This window comes from Phragmites australis, chromosome 14, assembly GCF_958298935.1.
Source record: "Phragmites australis chromosome 14, lpPhrAust1.1, whole genome shotgun sequence".
Classification (NCBI taxonomy): Eukaryota; Viridiplantae; Streptophyta; class Magnoliopsida; order Poales; family Poaceae; genus Phragmites; species Phragmites australis.
Genome location: NC_084934.1, coordinates 11,398,872 through 11,416,845, shown reverse-complemented (window position 1 = coordinate 11,416,845; position 17,974 = coordinate 11,398,872). Strand labels below are relative to the sequence as shown.

Here is a 17,974-nt window from a genome sequence, read left to right as displayed (position 1 = left end):
GGTTTCCCGGCACTGTGTATGCCGACAGTGATATGCCGAGTGTTACACTCGGCAAACATGTTGCCGAGTGTTTTTAGGCCTTCGCCGTGTGCCCTAGGCACACGGCAAAGTCTCGAAATCCGGTAGTGAGTTGGGCATGGTAAATCAGGATTTTTTTAATATTTTTTAAAACAAAAAATTGTAAATATATGTGTTCGTTTTGAAAAATTGCAAATTTATCCATTCATGTCGCCAATCTAACAGACTATAGGTTTAAAAATAAAAAAAATGACGTTGCAATGCTATCAAAATTCAAAACACTATATAATAGCTATGATGTAGAGGATGCTATCGTCTAAATAAAAAAAAAAATCAGACAAAAATATGATTTTTACAATGAGAAAAAAAGATAAAATTCTCATTGCAAAAGTAACTTTTTGAGTTGAAAATTTTTAAAGAGCTAGATGATATCATACTCTACACCACATAATTTGTTTAGAATTTTTCATGATTATTTCGATAGTGTTTTCAATTTTAAGAGCATTAAAGCAAAATATTTTTTTGATTTTCACCCTTTCAACGGACGACATGGGTTTAGATTTGAAAAAAAAAATTAAAACAGACCCATATATTTATAATTTTTATTTAAAAATATATAAAAAAGTTTGGTAAATCAGACCCTGCGAGTCCCAAACGGGCCCACATATCAGCAAGAACGAAGGCCCAAACAGCCCAACAGGCGAAAGCCGACTCGTCGTTGACCCGCGACATCCCGCGCTGGCGCTGGTGACAACTGGCCCAGATCTGATCTGTTCCTGTCCTTGTAGGGCCCAGCACCAGCGGCACACCGGCCTGCAATCCATCGCCCACGTCAGTGTGGGGCCCAGATCACGGTCGTTGTCACCGGCCTTACCGCCCGCGACCCATGCGGTTGTCACGTGTGAGGTCCACACGCGCACCCGTGCACCAGCAAAAACGCGTCCATGACATGTGGCATCCACGTCAGGCACACCAAAGTAGGGGACCCACTTTTCAGTGTGATCGACTGGGCCCTGAGAGGTGGCAGGAGCGACGCTGCCCGGCGAATATTCTCCACGTCCCAGGATCCTTCTAGAAAATCCCTCGCTCCGGCGCGTGGAGAGCGCACGCGGGGGTAGTCCTGCGCCGTCCAATCGGGGGATGGGGTCGTGTGGACGGCAGGAGCGGTGCACCCGGTGGAATTTTGCTACTCGTCTCCGGCTCCAGCTTGGTGGAGATCGAAAAGAATCGTTGGAAGTTGTAGCGTCCGACTGGAAATCTTATCCTGTTATCCTCCACTTACAGCATTTTTATCTCTTTTTTATTTGAGCGTACTGCCAATAATACCCTAGAATCTGCATTTTTTTTATTATCTCAACAACTGCTTGATTATTATTTTTGACTCGACACCATTTCGCCCGTTGCTTTGACAAGTCTACAAACTGTTATAAGCATACAACATGTTGCCCAACGCTATTTTTTTTATCTTGGACCACTGTATCCAATGTTTATCTTGGATTTCTATTTTTTACTAGAGTATATTTATAAAATCTAATAAATTTATGAGTTATGAAAGTAATTTTAAGCTAAATTTATGTATTTATGACTGAAGGGAGTAATTTTAAGCTAAATTTAATTTTGATCGGATCTTGTCAGAAACTTAAGTATATGTGACTGGAGGGAGTAGTTAATATAAGCATGTGCAATTAACCATTTAAATTTGACTTTGCATTAAGACAGGATACAAATGAGCAAAAAGTATTTAAATTCCTACTGTGCAAGGAGAGATATTTAGTATAACACTGTATCATATTTTTCACTGGTTTGTAAGAAAATAACGATCGAATATGTATATTGGATGGCGTGCCACACTAAAACAAAGCTTGTAGACCATTATATAATATAAAAATGTTAAGTAATCACGAATGAACACATATCCAACAGGTGAACACTCGATAAAGAGTTCTATTCACTGATCTTCTGACTTCGGCAGTAGCGAAGTCAGTATTTAGAGAATTGGTATTCAAAGTTACTAAAAAAAATATTCGACTCTATGTAAACACTAATCCATGCATTGCACTACCGCGTCACAGAATTTTTTTATAAGCCATAGCTTTTAGCGTGAGAAGTTTTTATACGATCCGCGCGAGGCAGCATGAATGAAATTTTTTATACTCACAGATTATCCATTATTAGATGAAAGGTAGGTGAAACACACTATATTAATACATATGAAATATTTGCATTTTGATCTAGTTTATCAGGCCAAGATAGGAGTTAAAACATCAAATTCATAGGAATAATTTTTAAAAGTCAAGAACAACATCAAAAGAAGTGAGACAGTGAATTATTTGCTTTCAAAAAGGGAAATAGAGGGTTATAAAATTAAGAATTTATTGTGCTAGTGTATAATTAAGGAATGATATAATGGACATGAGGATGTGCCAGTGCCGGACATCCGGTATTCGGCGGTGAGAGGCCTATGCAGCTCAGGCGTGATGGTTCTAGCCTCGGCGTGGGGTGATGAGCGCGCCCGTGCATGGCCGTTGGGCGGCAACTATTACCTCATTGCTAGGAAAGCTAATATGTGGACTCTCTCTCAACTTTAATCTCTCAACTCTAAGGTCGGAACGCTTGGTTGGGCTAATGGGCTAACAAAATGAGAGGATAAAAAATAGGGCTTAAAGATAAAGTGGCTTGAGTTGGGTAGGGGTGCACACGTCCCATGTGAGAGGATTTTTCTCATTGGTTAACGTGGAAACTAACAACAAGTTTACGAAAACATTTGCCAACTATCATCTATATGAAATAAAATACATATTATATTTATAATTTTTTGACATAAATAATAGGTATTCAGATGAATACCCTTGAATCATGGTAGAGCCTCCTCTGCTTTACAGTACGGTAATGGTCGAACTTGCTGCTCCAAGAACCATCTAGATCAAATCTAGCTAGGGTTAATCTGCAAGCAAGAGATCATCCTGATTCCCGATCACCTCAATCTAAATCTAAGTTGGGACATGAAGGATGCAAGATGTTCCAATAAGACATCGAGCGTTGGAGCTGAACTTCTCTGCAGCATGTATATTTTCTTTGAGAAGGTCATAACTAGAAAAGCCTTACTTAGTTTAGGATGAATAAAACTAGGCTTGACAAGGTTTGAGATAAATATATGACACTGTAGAGGGGAGGTTTCCTTTTGGTGCACGTAGCAGCAGAGCTCAAAGGCCTCTGGAGGGCGGAGGGAATCGAACAACGGGAACGGGAGGCGCAGCCGCAGCATCGAAACGGCAAAACGAAACGCACCTCCTCCCTCCCTCCCTCCCTGAGCTTCCCTTTGTTAGTTCCTTGTCGCCCGCCACGACGCTTCCTCCTCCAGCCCAGATCCCACCGCCCCACAAATAACGCCTCCTCCGCCGCCATAAACCTTAGCTTCCTCCGTCCTCCTCCCGTCGTCGCCGCCGCCGCCGCCATGGCCGGCCCGTCTTCCTCCTCGCGCGGCCTCGGCGGCGTCGACCGCTTCTACAGCCCGCCCCACGTCCGACGCCAGCAGCAGGAGGAGCAGCAGCAGATGCGGCTCAAGGGGCTGGGCCAGGGACAGAGACCGTCGTCCCCGGCCTCGGCGTCGGCGCTAACGCCGAGGACCGCGAGACAGAAGCCGCCTCCAGGGACGGCGGAGACGGCCGTCCCCACCAAGGATGTGGAGAGGCGGGCGGAGGCCAGTATCTCTCCGTCGGTGCCGTCCAAGTCCTCAGTGTCAGCCACGAAGGCGACGGTGACGGTCGAGGGGGGCACGGCGCCGTCGCCAGCACCGGCGGTGGCAGATGAGGCGGGGAATCTAGAGAGGTTCCTCAGCTCCACCACGCCCTCCGTGCCCGTGCAGTACTTGCCCAAGGTTAGGCTTCTCAGATTCTGTTCCTTTGGTCACCGATTGAACTGTGTGCGCGATACTTGTTTTGATTGTGCGGCGAGATGTTTCTGGTAGGAATGTGTAGCGGAACAGCCGAACAGGTGCGGATTGTTAGATTTTGCCTTATGGTGCTGAATCTTGATTCATATTGTTGTTATGATTGGGGAAAATTTGGGAGCCGTAGTTGTGAAGAAACTTCCCCTTTTACTCTCTCTCTCTCTCTCGTATGTTACACTCGCAATGCATTTCCAGCAAATCTGGCAGAGCATTGGTGATTTGGTGTGTAACTTTTGATGCCTGGTAACATTATTTATTGCATATTAGATATGCTAAGGTCCCTTGTGCTGCAGTTGGAAAGACAGATAAGAGAAGATTTCATCTTTTGGAGATAATGATAAATTGTCAGTAGCTTGTGCTGCAGCTCTGTGTTTACTGCTGATGAATTTTTAGAGGAATTTTACTGGCAAATGGGAAGTTTTTCAAGGGAAAAGGATCAATATTTGATGCATTTATGCAGAGAGATGAACACCTTTTCTAAATCTAGTTGGTTGAAGGGGTTGGGATGAGTTCCCAGTGGTGGTGATGCAGGTGTGCTAATCAGCCATCGTGGTCCTGTCCCAGGGGTATCCGAATGGGAAACCAACTAGCTCTAAGATAAATCTAGTTGGTTGCATTGTTTTATTTTTGGGCCACTGTCATGGTTTCAGGAGAATATAGTCAGTATTCTATAAGAATAAAATAAATGTTTTGTGAAATAACTTGTCGTTTTTGTGATTCTTAGTTTCTACCATTAAGTTCGTTTATGCTGAAGGATTATGCACATATGCAGACGAGCATAAGGGGATGGAGGAGTGGTGATGCTATGAATTCACCACCATATTTCTGCCTCGGAGATCTCTGGGATGCTTTCAAGGAGTGGAGTTTCTATGGGGCTGGTGTGCCCCTTGTGTTAAATGGCAGTGATTCTGTGATACAGTATTATGTGCCATATCTTTCTGCGATACAGCTGTACGCAGACCCATCAAGAATTTCAGCAAGAAGCAGGTAAGATCATGGTTCAGATGAACTTTTCCTCTCTTTTTTTTGCTTTATATTGTCTAGTTCGCTGCCCTGCTTCAACTTTTTTGGCCTTCGATGATTTTATTGGACTAATTTATATAAATGCAAAGCACAGACACAAAAAAAGAGAGAAAGAAACACATGATTGGTGAATTCTTAAAGTTTGTCATTAAGCTTCACACCTTGCTGTTGTAATGCAAGGCTGCATTTCTCTTATTAGTTGTACGCACCCACCTTGACAGGAGAACCGAGCACACCCATTTTAGTGCCATTGGCTCTTTACATCTCGAATGTGTATATTACAAAAGATTTGACTTTCTTACCCACGTCAGGTTTTTGTCTAGGAGACATGAATGTTTCAACTGTGTCAGTTTTTTTATGTGAATGCTTTATCGAATATTTGAACGTGACACCTGAGCTTCTATGATACTAAGCTGGTAGTATGTTTATACATTATGTTTGGACAATTGAGAACAACCATTTGTGTTGATACAGCTTTGAACTTTATTTTTATGACAAGAGGCTAAAATTGGAGGGTAAATGAAATATAGTTTGCTAATCTGTTGTTCATCTTTCAGTTACTAAAAATTTCTAATATGACTCCATAATAAAATCGTTTGGGAAAGTACATATCTTTTATTGGCTTGTCAAAATTTTAAATAGATCTTAACTGGAGGCATGATTTATACTTTTTTTTAAGGAAACAATGGTTCATATTAGAGAATCCTGTTGATCAATTTTATTACTAAGATTTTTTTTTCTGATTAACCCTCAGTGATGCTTCAATGTAAATAAAGCTGTGTCTTGTCTATTGAGCATTGGAAATTTATTTCGCAGTTGCTAAAATTATACTCTCTCCAGCCACCAAAAAAGTCACGTCTTGGACAAATGACTTACTTCCTGAAACACAACATCGACTTCCAATTTCTATAGAGATTAGTAAGCCTAAACTCTAATAATATGAAAGTTGTTCTCGAGAAATCTACACATAGCATTTTCTTATGTGCAATCTAAATATTCACAAAGATATTGCTTTACTGGATGGAGTAATTCTATGATTTAGAAACTATGACAAGAGTTTTTCCCTGGCAGGTATTCCATGTTTCCTAGTCAGGTTATATCATAGTTGCCAATGTATTATCCTTTTATTTGTTGTTCAATGTGTGATGTTTTAGAAATTTGACTTCTCAGAATGAAAGCCCTAGATTTGGATAAATTACCAATGGATTTGACTGTTGAGATTCTAATAATTGATTCAATTTTTTTATGTGGCTATGAGCCATGGAACCTGCCTTTGATAATGTTTTTTGTTTACTTGATCTGTGAGATGTTCCTTGTATTGGTTTGTTCGTTAACTGATCTTACTTTTCTTTAACTATTGATTACTGATCTTGTATGTTTAATTTGGTCATCCTGCATGATTCTGGGAAGGTGACATAATTGTGAGAACAATGCAATGGGAGCAAGCAGCACCCTCTCCCACCAAAAATCACCTATGCATGTTGCTGTTATTGCTGTGTTTGTTGGGGCTAAAGCTTTGAATTGTCCATGGAAAAATGTGTTTTTTTTCTGTGGTCTGTAGTCCCACTACGCTAGAAGCTATCGTATTTGTTTTAGTACTTGAGTCACTCATGCTGAAATGTTTATTGTAGACATTGTTTCTCAAAGTGTTAACATAATACTCCCTCCGGTCACAAAAGAGTGTCGTTTTGGGTTGTGTGCAGTCAACATCATAGTTGTTATGGCGTCGGGATATCGTCGCCATAACGACGATATGTCGTCGTGGCGGAAATCCGCTTGTCGCCATAGGGACGCCACAACTCCGCCGTGTATGGCGTCCGCCATATCGCCGTGGCGTCCCCGTGGCGCCTGTATGGCGTCCTGTGGCACATGGCAGCTCACCGTGGCGTCCCCGTGGCGCCTGTATGGCGTCCTGTTGCACATGACGGCTCTGTGGCGGGCGCAATAGAAGGTTAGGTTGGTGGTGACTTACCTGGTAATCCAGTTAAGGATTGAGGAATCCGCCCGCACCATTCTATCCGCATCCATCGAGAGCCCGCAAGGACTGAGGAACCCTAGCCTGAGCCGCTAGCGGCGGAGGCGGGACAGTCGATCTCCGCCCGCCCCTGCACCCGCTGTGTTCGCCGCCCCCGCCTCGGATCTTCGGCCGCCCTTGCCCTCCGTCGCCTTGCCCTCGGTGTCTCCCTCGTCGGCCGCCCTCACCCTCGAGTTGACATCTCCCGAGCCGGCCACCCCCAGCCGTCCTCCATCGAGTAGCTCCTCGGCTCCTCTTCTATTGTGTTTTTTTTTTCTGTTTCAACTCTCATGCACACTAGCGGTCAGCAGGCCAGTATCACACTATGAGCACACGCACACTAGCAGAGTAGCAGTATGCCAGTAGCACACACACTAGCAGTAGCAGTGTAGTACACTTGAGCACTTAGCACGCACACAGCTCAAGCACACATTGACACGTAGCAGTAGGCCTGTAACAGTGTAGCACACAGCTCAAGCACTGCTGCACTAGGCACACATAACAGTAGGGAGTAGCTATACTCTAAGCTGTAGCACACATAGCAAAGTACCACACTAAGCAATTAGCACACATAACAGTAGCTTAAGCACACTAGCACACAATGACACAACAGTACAACTTTGAGACATGAGAGAGTTATATGTCTTTTGTGCTACATTTACATTGTTATTTGCCTTTTGTGCTACATTTACATTGTTATTTGCCTTTTGTGCAACATTTACATTTTCTAATATCGTAGATTATAACTGTTAAGCTACATTTACATTGTTATTTGTTAATATTCTAGACTATAATGTGTGTATTCGCCACGTGTGTATGGCGTCGCCACGCCACGCGCCATGGCGCTGTAAAGTTGTGAAGGTGGTGGGTCGCCGCGCCTCGCCATACCGCCGTAACAACCATGGTCAACATGTTTAAACTTTGACCATCAATATATTTTTAAATATTTCAATTGAACTTTTGAAAATAGATTCTTTTTGAAAAGTAGTTTGAAGATATTGCAACTTATTATATTTTGCATACATTTTATATTAGTATTAAGTGGTCAAAGTAATGTATTGGTGACCGTGACGATGTCCAAAATGACACTTTTGTGTGAGAGAGTATATTAGAAAGAACTCTTCGCTCAGTTTTAGATGATGTCAAGATAGATACTTCTCGAGATCTCACCTTAGTACTTTAGTTGGAAAAAATGGACTTGTTAAAACTACAATTAGGGCAGATTGGTCCTCCTTAAAGAGGTTAATTGTTGCATAAGAATAACTAGTGTCTCTGTGTATGTCATTAGTGTAGAACCACACGCGCGGTGCTTGTTTTAGGCCGTAGAAGGACTTATCAAGCAGACACACGTGGTTGGGGTTGGAGCTGTCAATGAAGCCTACTGGCTGCCGGTAGAAGACCTGTTCGTCAAGCATGCCATGAAGAAAGGCATCCCGCATGTCGAGCTGGTGCACGGGCCAACAGCGAGAGGCTGCGAGAGTCAAGACGGTGTGGATGGTGCCCGGCTTCACTACAGGACTAAAAATCTTGGAGAAATCCACCCCTGGCTGTTGAGCAAAACCTCGAACGACCCACCTTACCTTGTATCGTTTGAGAGTGCCATCGGCACCAAATTTATGGCGAAAAACCCACTTGCCCGTAATGACATGAGCACCCGCCGAACGAGGAACGAGCCGCCATGTATTAGCGACAAGTGTGTCGAACTCTTGCATTACCACTTTCCAATGAGGATCACGAAGAGTGGCAGCCACAGAAGAGGGAATGGGAGAGAGGGATAATGATGTGGCGGTGGCGGCGTAGCGAGGATTCAATTTGAAAATACTGGAACACGCGTGAGTTTGCATCTGGCGGTGATGTATGTCTAAAGGAAGCGGCATGGGTGGGGTACGGGCGGTTGTGCAGCTGCGACGGGAACAGCAGCGAGCAAGGGATGAGGATCAGGCGCCGAAGTGGGTGGATCAGATGCGGTGGAGTCGTGCATGTCATGGCGAGGGAGTTGAGCAAGCACGTCACACGCGGCCGTGGCGGATGGTGGAGCGCGCGATGCGGAGGAGGGCTATTGCTCAGTGAAGGGAAAACGATGCTCATCAAAATAGACGTGTCTAGAGGTAATGACACGACGAGAAGATGGATCGTAGCATCGATAGCCTTTGTGGTTTGATGGATAACCCAAGAAGATGCGGGCAACAAATCAGGGAGCAAGTTTGTGCGGTGCATTGGATTCAGTGTTCGGGTAGCAGAGGCATCCAAACACACTAAGCATGGTGTAGTCAGGTGGTGAGCGATAAAGGAGCTCATAGGGTGTGGTGAGGAGTTTTGGTTTGGACAGACGCCGGTTGGTTAGAAAGGTTGTTGTGCAAAGAGCTTCAGCCCAGAAACAATATGAAAAAGATGCTTGCAAGAGCAGCGTGCGCATGCAATCGTTGAGGATTCGAAGAATATGTTCAGCTTTGCTGTTCTGGGGAGAAGTATAGGGACAAGAAAGATGAAATTTTATTCTGTGTAGAGAAAAGAAGGCATGAAGTTGTGTATTATCGAATTCCTTTCCATTGCCGGACTGGAAACATTGGACATCATGCGAGAACTGAGTTTTGACATAAGCATGAAAGGACTAAATAATTTCAGTGACCTCGGACTTTTTGTGTATTGGAAATGTCCAGACGAAATGAGTGAAATCATCTCGAATTGCCAAACAGAACTGATAGCCCAAAATGCTAACAACAAGTGAAGTCCATGCATCGCAATGCAGAAGTTCGAAGGGAAATGTAGTAGCAGTGGAAGATAAAGGAAATAGCAGTTGAGTGTTTTCCTAAACGACAGGCATGACAGGAGCTCGGTGCTGATGTATTACAATGAAAATCAAAGGAATTCAAAATCTTTCTGTAAGAATCTTGCCTTGGATGATCTAACCGCCAATGCCAAGTTTCAGTGTTGATGGCGACAAGAGCTTGAGCCGTGGAGGCTGGGCAGGTGGGTAGAGGATAGAGATCACCGGAGTTGTTACATTGGAGCATCACCGCCTTGGTGCGAAGATCCTTTATAGAGAAACCATGCGGATCAAATTCAACCGAGACAGAGTTATCACGTGTAAGAGCTCGAACAGAAAGTAAATTTTTGATGATGTGAGGTGTGATCAGAATTTTAGAAAGATGCAGAGAGCAAGAAGAGGCGGGAATGGAGGTGGTTGTGTGTGTTACCGGAAGAGAGGTGCCGTTGCTGATAATGATATGAGAGGAAGGCAAGGAGGGGGAGAGAAAATTGAGATTATTAGCATCGGATGACATGTGGGAGGAAGCACCCGTGTCGAGGTACCAATCGGCGGTGCCATGCGCTGTTGGCTGCAAAGCCATGTTGTTCAGGGCTTGGATGAGCACCGACTGATCCCAAGTTGATGGTGGTGGTGCAGACGTCACAGGTGGTGGAGCCGTCGTGGCATGGTGCGCCTGAGGAGTTGGTGGCACGCCTGGCCGAGGCCCGAGGATGCCAGCGGGTGACGGAGGTGGACGCTGCAGGAGCATTGGCCAAGCCTGAAACATGTCAGCCCACGGGTTCATGGAGTTTGCTGACGGTGGTGGCATGGGGGCGTGCGGCCGGTGTTGGAGGAGAAGCCGCCACCGGCACCTGATTTCTTGTTCTTATTCTTCTTGCCACCAGAGGATGATGGCTAGGTGCCGCCAGATGGCGGCTGGGAGGCACTGTGCACTGCGAGGCCGAAGTAAGGCACGTGCGGCGGCGTCTGCGCCATGAGCGCCACAGCCTGTGTGATTTGTGCGGACTGAGCCAGCCGATGTTCCTCCATGAGCAGGTGAGAACGAGCCTCAAGAAGGATAGGAATCCACCATGATTGGTGGTGAGGACGGGGATGGAGCTGTGGAACCACGGGTTGAGGCCGCGGAGGAGGTTGAGGACAAGATCTTTGTCGGGGATGTGGCTGCCAAGATCGTTGAAATTGTCGGTGAGGGATTTCATCTTGGTGTATTTCGCCATGATGGACACATCGCCCTGGTACATGTTCCTGAATTTGGCGTTGACGTACACCGAACGCATCTCCCTGTTGTCGAGGAACATCGTGCGAATGTTGTGCCAGAGAGAGTGCGCGGTGTCCTTGGTGCGGACGATCTGAAAAATGTCAGGGGTGACAGTAGAGTAGAGCCAGGAAACAATGGCGAAGTCATTCTGTACCCAATCGGGATCGCCCTTGGCCGGTGAGCCATCGATGTGATCGATGAGCCCAAACTTGGCAAGAACACCCTGAAAGGACTGACTCCAGGCGCCATAGTTGGAGAAGTCGAGATCGAGCTGAATGGGAACGTGAGTAGCAATGTTGATCAGCTGGATCTGGGAGGGAAGGGGGTTGATGGCGACCTGAGCAAAGAGATTGTCGACCTCGGGGTCCGAGGCGGAGGAGGAATCGCTCATGGTGGCTGGCAGCGGAAGAGAGAAACTAGGATCGTGAGATCACTGATACCATGTAGAACGAGAGAGAACGAGGGAGAAGGCAATGGATCCAACACAGTATTGCATTGATCATCAGGGTAGTTTTATACATGTACAAGAGTCAGTTGAGGCCTAACAAACTAGTGCTCAGTCACAGCTACAAAGGTGGATCGGGAGCTACAATTGAGGAGCACGTTAGACTAACAATAGACTACATACAAGTCAGTTAACAATTAGACTTAGTGGTACGCACTTCATCCATTGTACATGAGTTGATTGGATGGTTATATGATTGGAGCCTAGAGCAGAAAGGGGATGTAAGTTTAGTCCTTTTGCTGACTTTTCGTATTTCCTAACAAAGCACGCACACCTTTGGCTAGAATTTTGATAAATCTAGTTCCTTTTACCTGTGTGATGTGTAGCTGTGTATTCTTTGTCTAGCGTTACAAGTCTTTTAGCTGTCTATGTTGCTGTGCAACGTTGTTCCACATAAGGACTTCAAATAAGTGAACAAAATAAATCAAAATGGATTGTCCAAATGCATTTTTTTACTATGGTTGTTTCCTTTTTCCTTTTGCATTTTTTATAGTTCATAACCTTTTCTTAGTTAATTTTCTTGCTTACTTAAGGCATCCTTGGGAGGAAAGTGATGGGGAATCTATGGATACTAGCAGTGAAGGTAGCAGTGAAGGCCGATTAAGATATTCATCCCTGGAAGCTACATGTCGATTGGATGGTGATTTTCAAAGGGATGATGCTGAAATGCTTTCACCATCCACTCGTCCAATATTTGAGTATCTGGAGACGGATCCACCATTTGGTAGAGAACCTTTAACAGACAAGGCAAGTCATTTTTCATATGTCAAATGAAAGGCGGTCACAGATATCCTTCTTGTTGATCCATTACTGTAAATGTCACTTCAGGTATCAATTCTTGCAAGTAAATTTCCAGATTTGAAGACATTCAGAAGTTGTGATCTGCTCCCAACCAGCTGGATGTCTGTTGCATGGTATGTCTGTAATTCTCCTAATTCTAATTTTGTTTAAAATGCCATTTGCTGAGTGCCACTCATATTTCCATTGATGTTTGTAAGCTTTTGAAATTTTCCATTTTTTATTGGAAAAATTTCCCACTATACCATTTTAGTGTGTATAAATAATCATCTCTATATCTATACCCAGTTGGTTGCTTTGTTCATTGCTACCATCAATAGTTTCATGAGTTTTAGTTCCACAGTTGCGGTACTTTCTTGTTTAATTTACTGCCTATGCTTATGTTTCTATGAAATGAGAGAATTAGGAGAAGAGCAATTTCAGTTAATATACTTGTGTAGAAGAGCAATACTGTAACAAAGTGCTGCTATGATTCTACATATTGGCTTCATCCTGGGGCTTCCAATTGCAGGTACCCCATCTATAGAATCCCAACTGGACCAACACTCAAGGATCTAGATGCATGTTTCTTGACATTTCATTACTTATCAACGCCTTCCACGGGTAAGCATCATCTTGTGACAGTTGATATTCAGAGTTAGTCTTCTTTTTTTGTGTGCATCAGATAGACTCCTTCATTTCTTTGTAGCTCTATGAAGCTTCCTTTCATCAGTTCGTTTAATAACTAGCTGCTTCTCCCGCAGATACTGATCCCAGTACACCAGCATGCCCCAGTCTCGGTGGCATCAACCGCTACGCAGCTGGCAAGCTAACATTGCCTGTCTTTGGACTGGCATCATACAAACTGCGGAGCTCCATTTGGTCATCGAATAGGCCTGAGGAGCAGCAGCTTGCAGCCTCGCTGATGCAGGCGGCGGATGACTGGCTCCGCCACCGGCAAGTATATCATCCGGACTTCCGGTTCTTTCTCACCCACTGTAACACAGCATGGAGATGACACGAGACGCTTTACCCTCTCGTTGTAAATGGTTCTGAGTACTTTCTGTTGTCGTCCGAGCCACTACAACACCTGTAACACTATGTTGTTGATCGTGTAACGTAGCGTTTACGTCTCTGAACTTTTTGTATGGTTCGTTAGTTTAAAGCCAGACAGCTAATTTGTAATGTCTCCTATAATTCTTTTCGTGTATGTAAGCTTTTGAGTTTTGAGAGCGAATATAAAAATTTGAATTTATAGACATGAGAACACCTTGCTTACCCATCGTGTTTACAGTGTCATTAAGATTTCATCCAGTGGTTGTTTACTGGTTGGGGGCTATTTAGGCGATGATTCGGATTTACAAAACATAATTACTACAGTTTCTTTCGAACGGATTCTCTGCAGTGCATAGTGCTACACTACCCTACATTAGAAGGTGTTTGATCGGTTGGATTTGAGTACTGCAGAGTGGTGTAGGAACCGACTCAAAAAAAATCCACGTCCAATGGGCGCATTCCTCACAAGCGCTTTGTTTCCTAATTGTCTCTCAACATTTCTGATTTGCTGCATTTAGATTTTAATTTCTATCTAAATATACTCTAAATTTATTTAGTGTGTCTATCTACCATTTAAGAGAATTATAACTTACTTTAGTAAGGTAAATTGTAACTATGTAAATGCGAAAATATAAATAAGGTAGAGACATAAACTTGTCATAAGAGATTTTTATCTCGTGGTATCGATAGCATGAATATCACCCCTAGTCCATGTTGGAGCTCCATAAAAAATATGCTCCTGGTCGACACGACTTTTCCTGTCACGGCTCTTTAGCTACAAAATCACCAAGGTAAGATCTCAAGCACGATAAGCCACCAAACCACTAAGGCAATGTCTCAATACTAGCCTCTCTTCTGGTTACTTACCGTCGTGATCATTTCGGAGCTTGAGCTACCAAGGCAATGGTCTTCACGTTCCCGTATATATCTTGCAGCCGCTCCATACCAAGTTGGAGGGTCAACGAGCTTGAGCCACCAAAGTCTAAGATGCCGACGAGTCACCAAGACTCCAAGGTGCTGACGTACCACTCGGTACAAGTCAGGATCACTCTTTGATCCCTTCTTCAAACTACAACACCTAGCTACAACTCTTCTAGGCCTATAAACACTAAACACTCTCTAATTTTATGATTAATTGCATTGGATATTCACTTTAAGCACTTTGGTGGTTTAGATGTCCTCTCAAGTGTGTATAAGCTTCCTCTAGACTCCAGCAGCATGTCATATCTTCAAATGACTGAGTGAAGGAGTATTTATAGTCTCAAACCCACCAACTACATGTTTTCTCAATGACTCAGAAAAGCTGTTAACACCGAATAATTCGATGAGAATAGTAGTACTAATACCAAATCATCTAGTGAGTACAACATCAGAAACTAGCCGTTGGACTTCCACTCAAAGTCTCTGTGAACACAGGACACTCTAGTGTGCCTTCAAATCCATCACCGGATCCTTCAGTGAGTTATCTTTAGCCATTCGAGCCTTTGCCGCCTCTATATGTAAAATGCTCGGGTGTATTCATCCGGTGTTCATTCTTATTCACACCGGATCATCCGGTGAGTTAAATCTTCTCTTCTTTTTCTTAGAAATGCTACGGTGCAACTATCTCTGTGATCACCGAACTATGCAGTGAATTGATTTTTGGTCTTCTGCACTTGCATTCTTCTCTGCAAGAAATACTCTGGTGTTACCCTATGTAAATCACTGAACTATCCGGTGAGGTCCTCAGCCTTCTCCCTATTGTCAGAAATACTCCGGTGAGTTCAACACATAGAGCACTGGACTATCTAGTGAGGCTATCAACCTCTGTGCATAATGTTCTAGTGAGTACAAACTCTTGAACCCTGGACCTTTCGGTGAGGTTAATTCTCTGAAACTTCTCCAATTCAATCACACTTTGTCACGATTGCGGTGACTTTTTGATATATTGCATCCATGATACCTACTAATATATATTCTTGACAAACATGTTAGTTCCAATGACTATATTGTTATTAATTACCAAAATCATAATTATGACCTAATAGGGCCATTTTCGCTACACTTGTCTACAGGAGATGTCATGTGGGTGTTTTTGGGTAACATAGATAAGAGAGAAATATTGTCTAGTAATTAACAGACATCTATTGTTTTGTAATCTTGTAGAGTAATTGGAACAATAGAGAGAATGCGAATGAAATAAGAGTTAAATGGACGATTGATTCATTAGACTTGATGTTCTTTTATACATATTCAATAGACATCCCATTTGTTGAGAGACATCTCTTTCAATGGACAGGCGCAACCGTCATGGGCAGTTGCTTTGATCACACGGTTCGTAACATTCCTTCTTGATCAAAACCATCATATGTATACATCAAGTATAAGATTTCTCCAAAAACCCCGTGGAAAAAAAATGAAAAGATATATACTCGTGATATGCCATAAAAAACTCCTTAAAAATCTAGTGGAAAAATTAGGACAAAATGATATAGCATATATGCTTATATTGATATTGCCTCATTAATACTTTATATGAGAAATCATATTGAAAAAACTCATAAAGGAGAAAGAGTGCAATATTTATGATCTTTTTTTAGCTAGAGGATCGTTAACAGGTTATATATATTAGGAGTTTACTTCCCCTGAACTTTGCAAATCTCGAAGTCTTCTCGTACCAATTCCATGTATATATATTTCTGGATTGTGGATTTTGGTATAGACTTTGTGAATAAATCCACAAGGTTATCATAAGATTTTGTTTGCAAAATTTCTATCTCTCCATTTTTCTATAATTCATGAGAATATAATAATTTTGGAGTATTATGTTTTGTAATATTGCTCTTTATATAACATGTTTGCATTTGTGCATTACAAGTTGTATAATCTTCATATATAATAGTTAGTGATTCTAATGCACCAATACTACATGACTGTTGTATGTGATTAATTATTCTACAAAACCATACACATTCACTTGATGCTTCGTATAATACAATTATTTTAGAATGATTAGTGAAAATTGCTACAAGAATCTGTTTAGACGATTTCCACGAAAAAACTTCCCACCTTATAGGAATACGAATCACGTACAAGATCTGTCATTATGGGGATATGATAGATCATTAGTGCCATTGAGACATCTGAGGATATTCTTCACTCCTGCCAAATGACATTTAGTTGGAGCTGCGTTGTGTCTAGCTAGTAAATTCACTGCAAATGCAATATCAGGTTTGGTGCAATTTGCAAGATACATTAGCGCTCCAATGATACTGAGATATGTAACTTTATGTTTAATATCTCTTCGTCATCATCCCTAGTTCTGAATGGATCTTTATCTATATCAAGAGTTCTAACGATCATAAGCATTTTTTATGGATATGCCTTATCCATATTGAATTTCTCTAATATCTTCTGGATATAAGTAGACTGGTGCACAAGTATTCCTGAGGGAAGATGCTCAAGTTGAAGACCTAAGAAGATACAATCAGCGTATCAGATTGTAGATAAGTTTCCTGTTAGGGGCTTGAGATATTTTATAATTGACGGAGAATTATACCCCCACATAGATCTCTAATTTTCTGTGAGAGCCTATTGATGTGCGCTGTGATGGTGATATTGGTACGTATATAACACAACTGATTTTTTGCAGATTGGAAATATTTGCTTAATTTTCACGTACCAGTAGCAATGGGGAAGCCGTATTATATGCAATTGGTCTTATTTGAATTAAGTTTGTGGCATGTAAGATCGCATAACCCCAACAAGTGGTTGGTAAATTGCAATTATGAAGTAATGGTCATACAACTAATTTAAGTCTTTTGATAAGAGATTCAGTTAGAACATTTCGAGTGTGCACGTAAGGTACTCACTGTCCAAGTTAATACCTAAGGTGACACAATAATCATTGAAGCCACGTGAAGCAAATTCAGCAGTATTGTCCATTCTAATGGATTTTATCCTATTGTCAGGAAAATTTGCTCTTGATTTGATAGTTTGAGCAATACATCTGGCGAACGCATGGTTCCTTGTTGATAGTAAACACACATGGTCCATCTTTTAGATGCATCTATGAGCACCATAAAGTACCTAAATGGTCCAGTTAATGACTGAATATGACCACATATATCACCTTGAATGCACTTAAGGAAATTTACTGGCTCATTTTTTATTTTAAGGTAATAGAGCCTTAAAATTAATTTCCTTGTGGCGCATACAGTGCACATAAAATCTAAGAATTTTGCAACATTTATATCACAATAAAATTACTGATAATTTTTCTCATCATCTCTATAAGATGACCAAGGCAATCATGCGAAGTATATGTGAGCCAAGCTCATCTCAGCCAAACTAAGTGCATACAATGGCCTTTTGTTTGAATGCCTTTATCTGTTGAGGGTGGTTGAGAAAAGATAGTGTTTGATTTTCCACATGATGATATGTTACAGGAGATAAAAGTAGATAAACAAGTGTTATCAGCTGATAGTCCCTTAATATATCTAATTAATCCTTAATACTATTTGAAATACATTTAATAACACTTAATATATAATAATCATATACTAATAACATCATTAGCTAAACATCTTTCTACAACCTGACTATGGAAAAACGCCCAAATTCTA

The 17,974-nt window shown here is 42.3% G+C and overlaps 1 protein-coding gene across 1 annotated transcript; it reads left to right on the top strand.

The window, feature by feature from the left end:
* The first annotated feature begins 3,211 nt into the window (after nt 1-3,211).
* Nucleotides 3,212-13,596, top strand: LOC133890483 (uncharacterized). Its single transcript, XM_062330865.1, has 6 exons — nt 3,212-3,895; nt 4,740-4,954; nt 12,071-12,284; nt 12,366-12,451; nt 12,847-12,938; nt 13,079-13,596. The coding sequence occupies exons 1-6, from the start codon at nt 3,473-3,475 to the stop codon at nt 13,330-13,332; spliced, it is 1,284 nt and encodes a 427-aa protein (XP_062186849.1). The 5' UTR covers nt 3,212-3,472; the 3' UTR covers nt 13,333-13,596.
* Nucleotides 13,597-17,974: the final 4,378 nt, after the last annotated feature.

Excerpts from the sequence above, each read along its gene's own strand:
- LOC133890483 (XM_062330865.1), top strand. The coding sequence starts at position 3,473 with ATGGCCGGCCCGTCTTCCTCCTCGCGCGGCCTCGGCGGCGTCGACCGC. Across the intron at positions 12,285-12,365 it reads GAGAACCTTTAACAGACAAG|GTATCAATTCTTGCAAGTAA; the intron begins GCAAGTCATTTT and ends ATGTCACTTCAG. Across the intron at positions 12,452-12,846 it reads AGCTGGATGTCTGTTGCATG|GTACCCCATCTATAGAATCC; the intron begins GTATGTCTGTAA and ends TTCCAATTGCAG.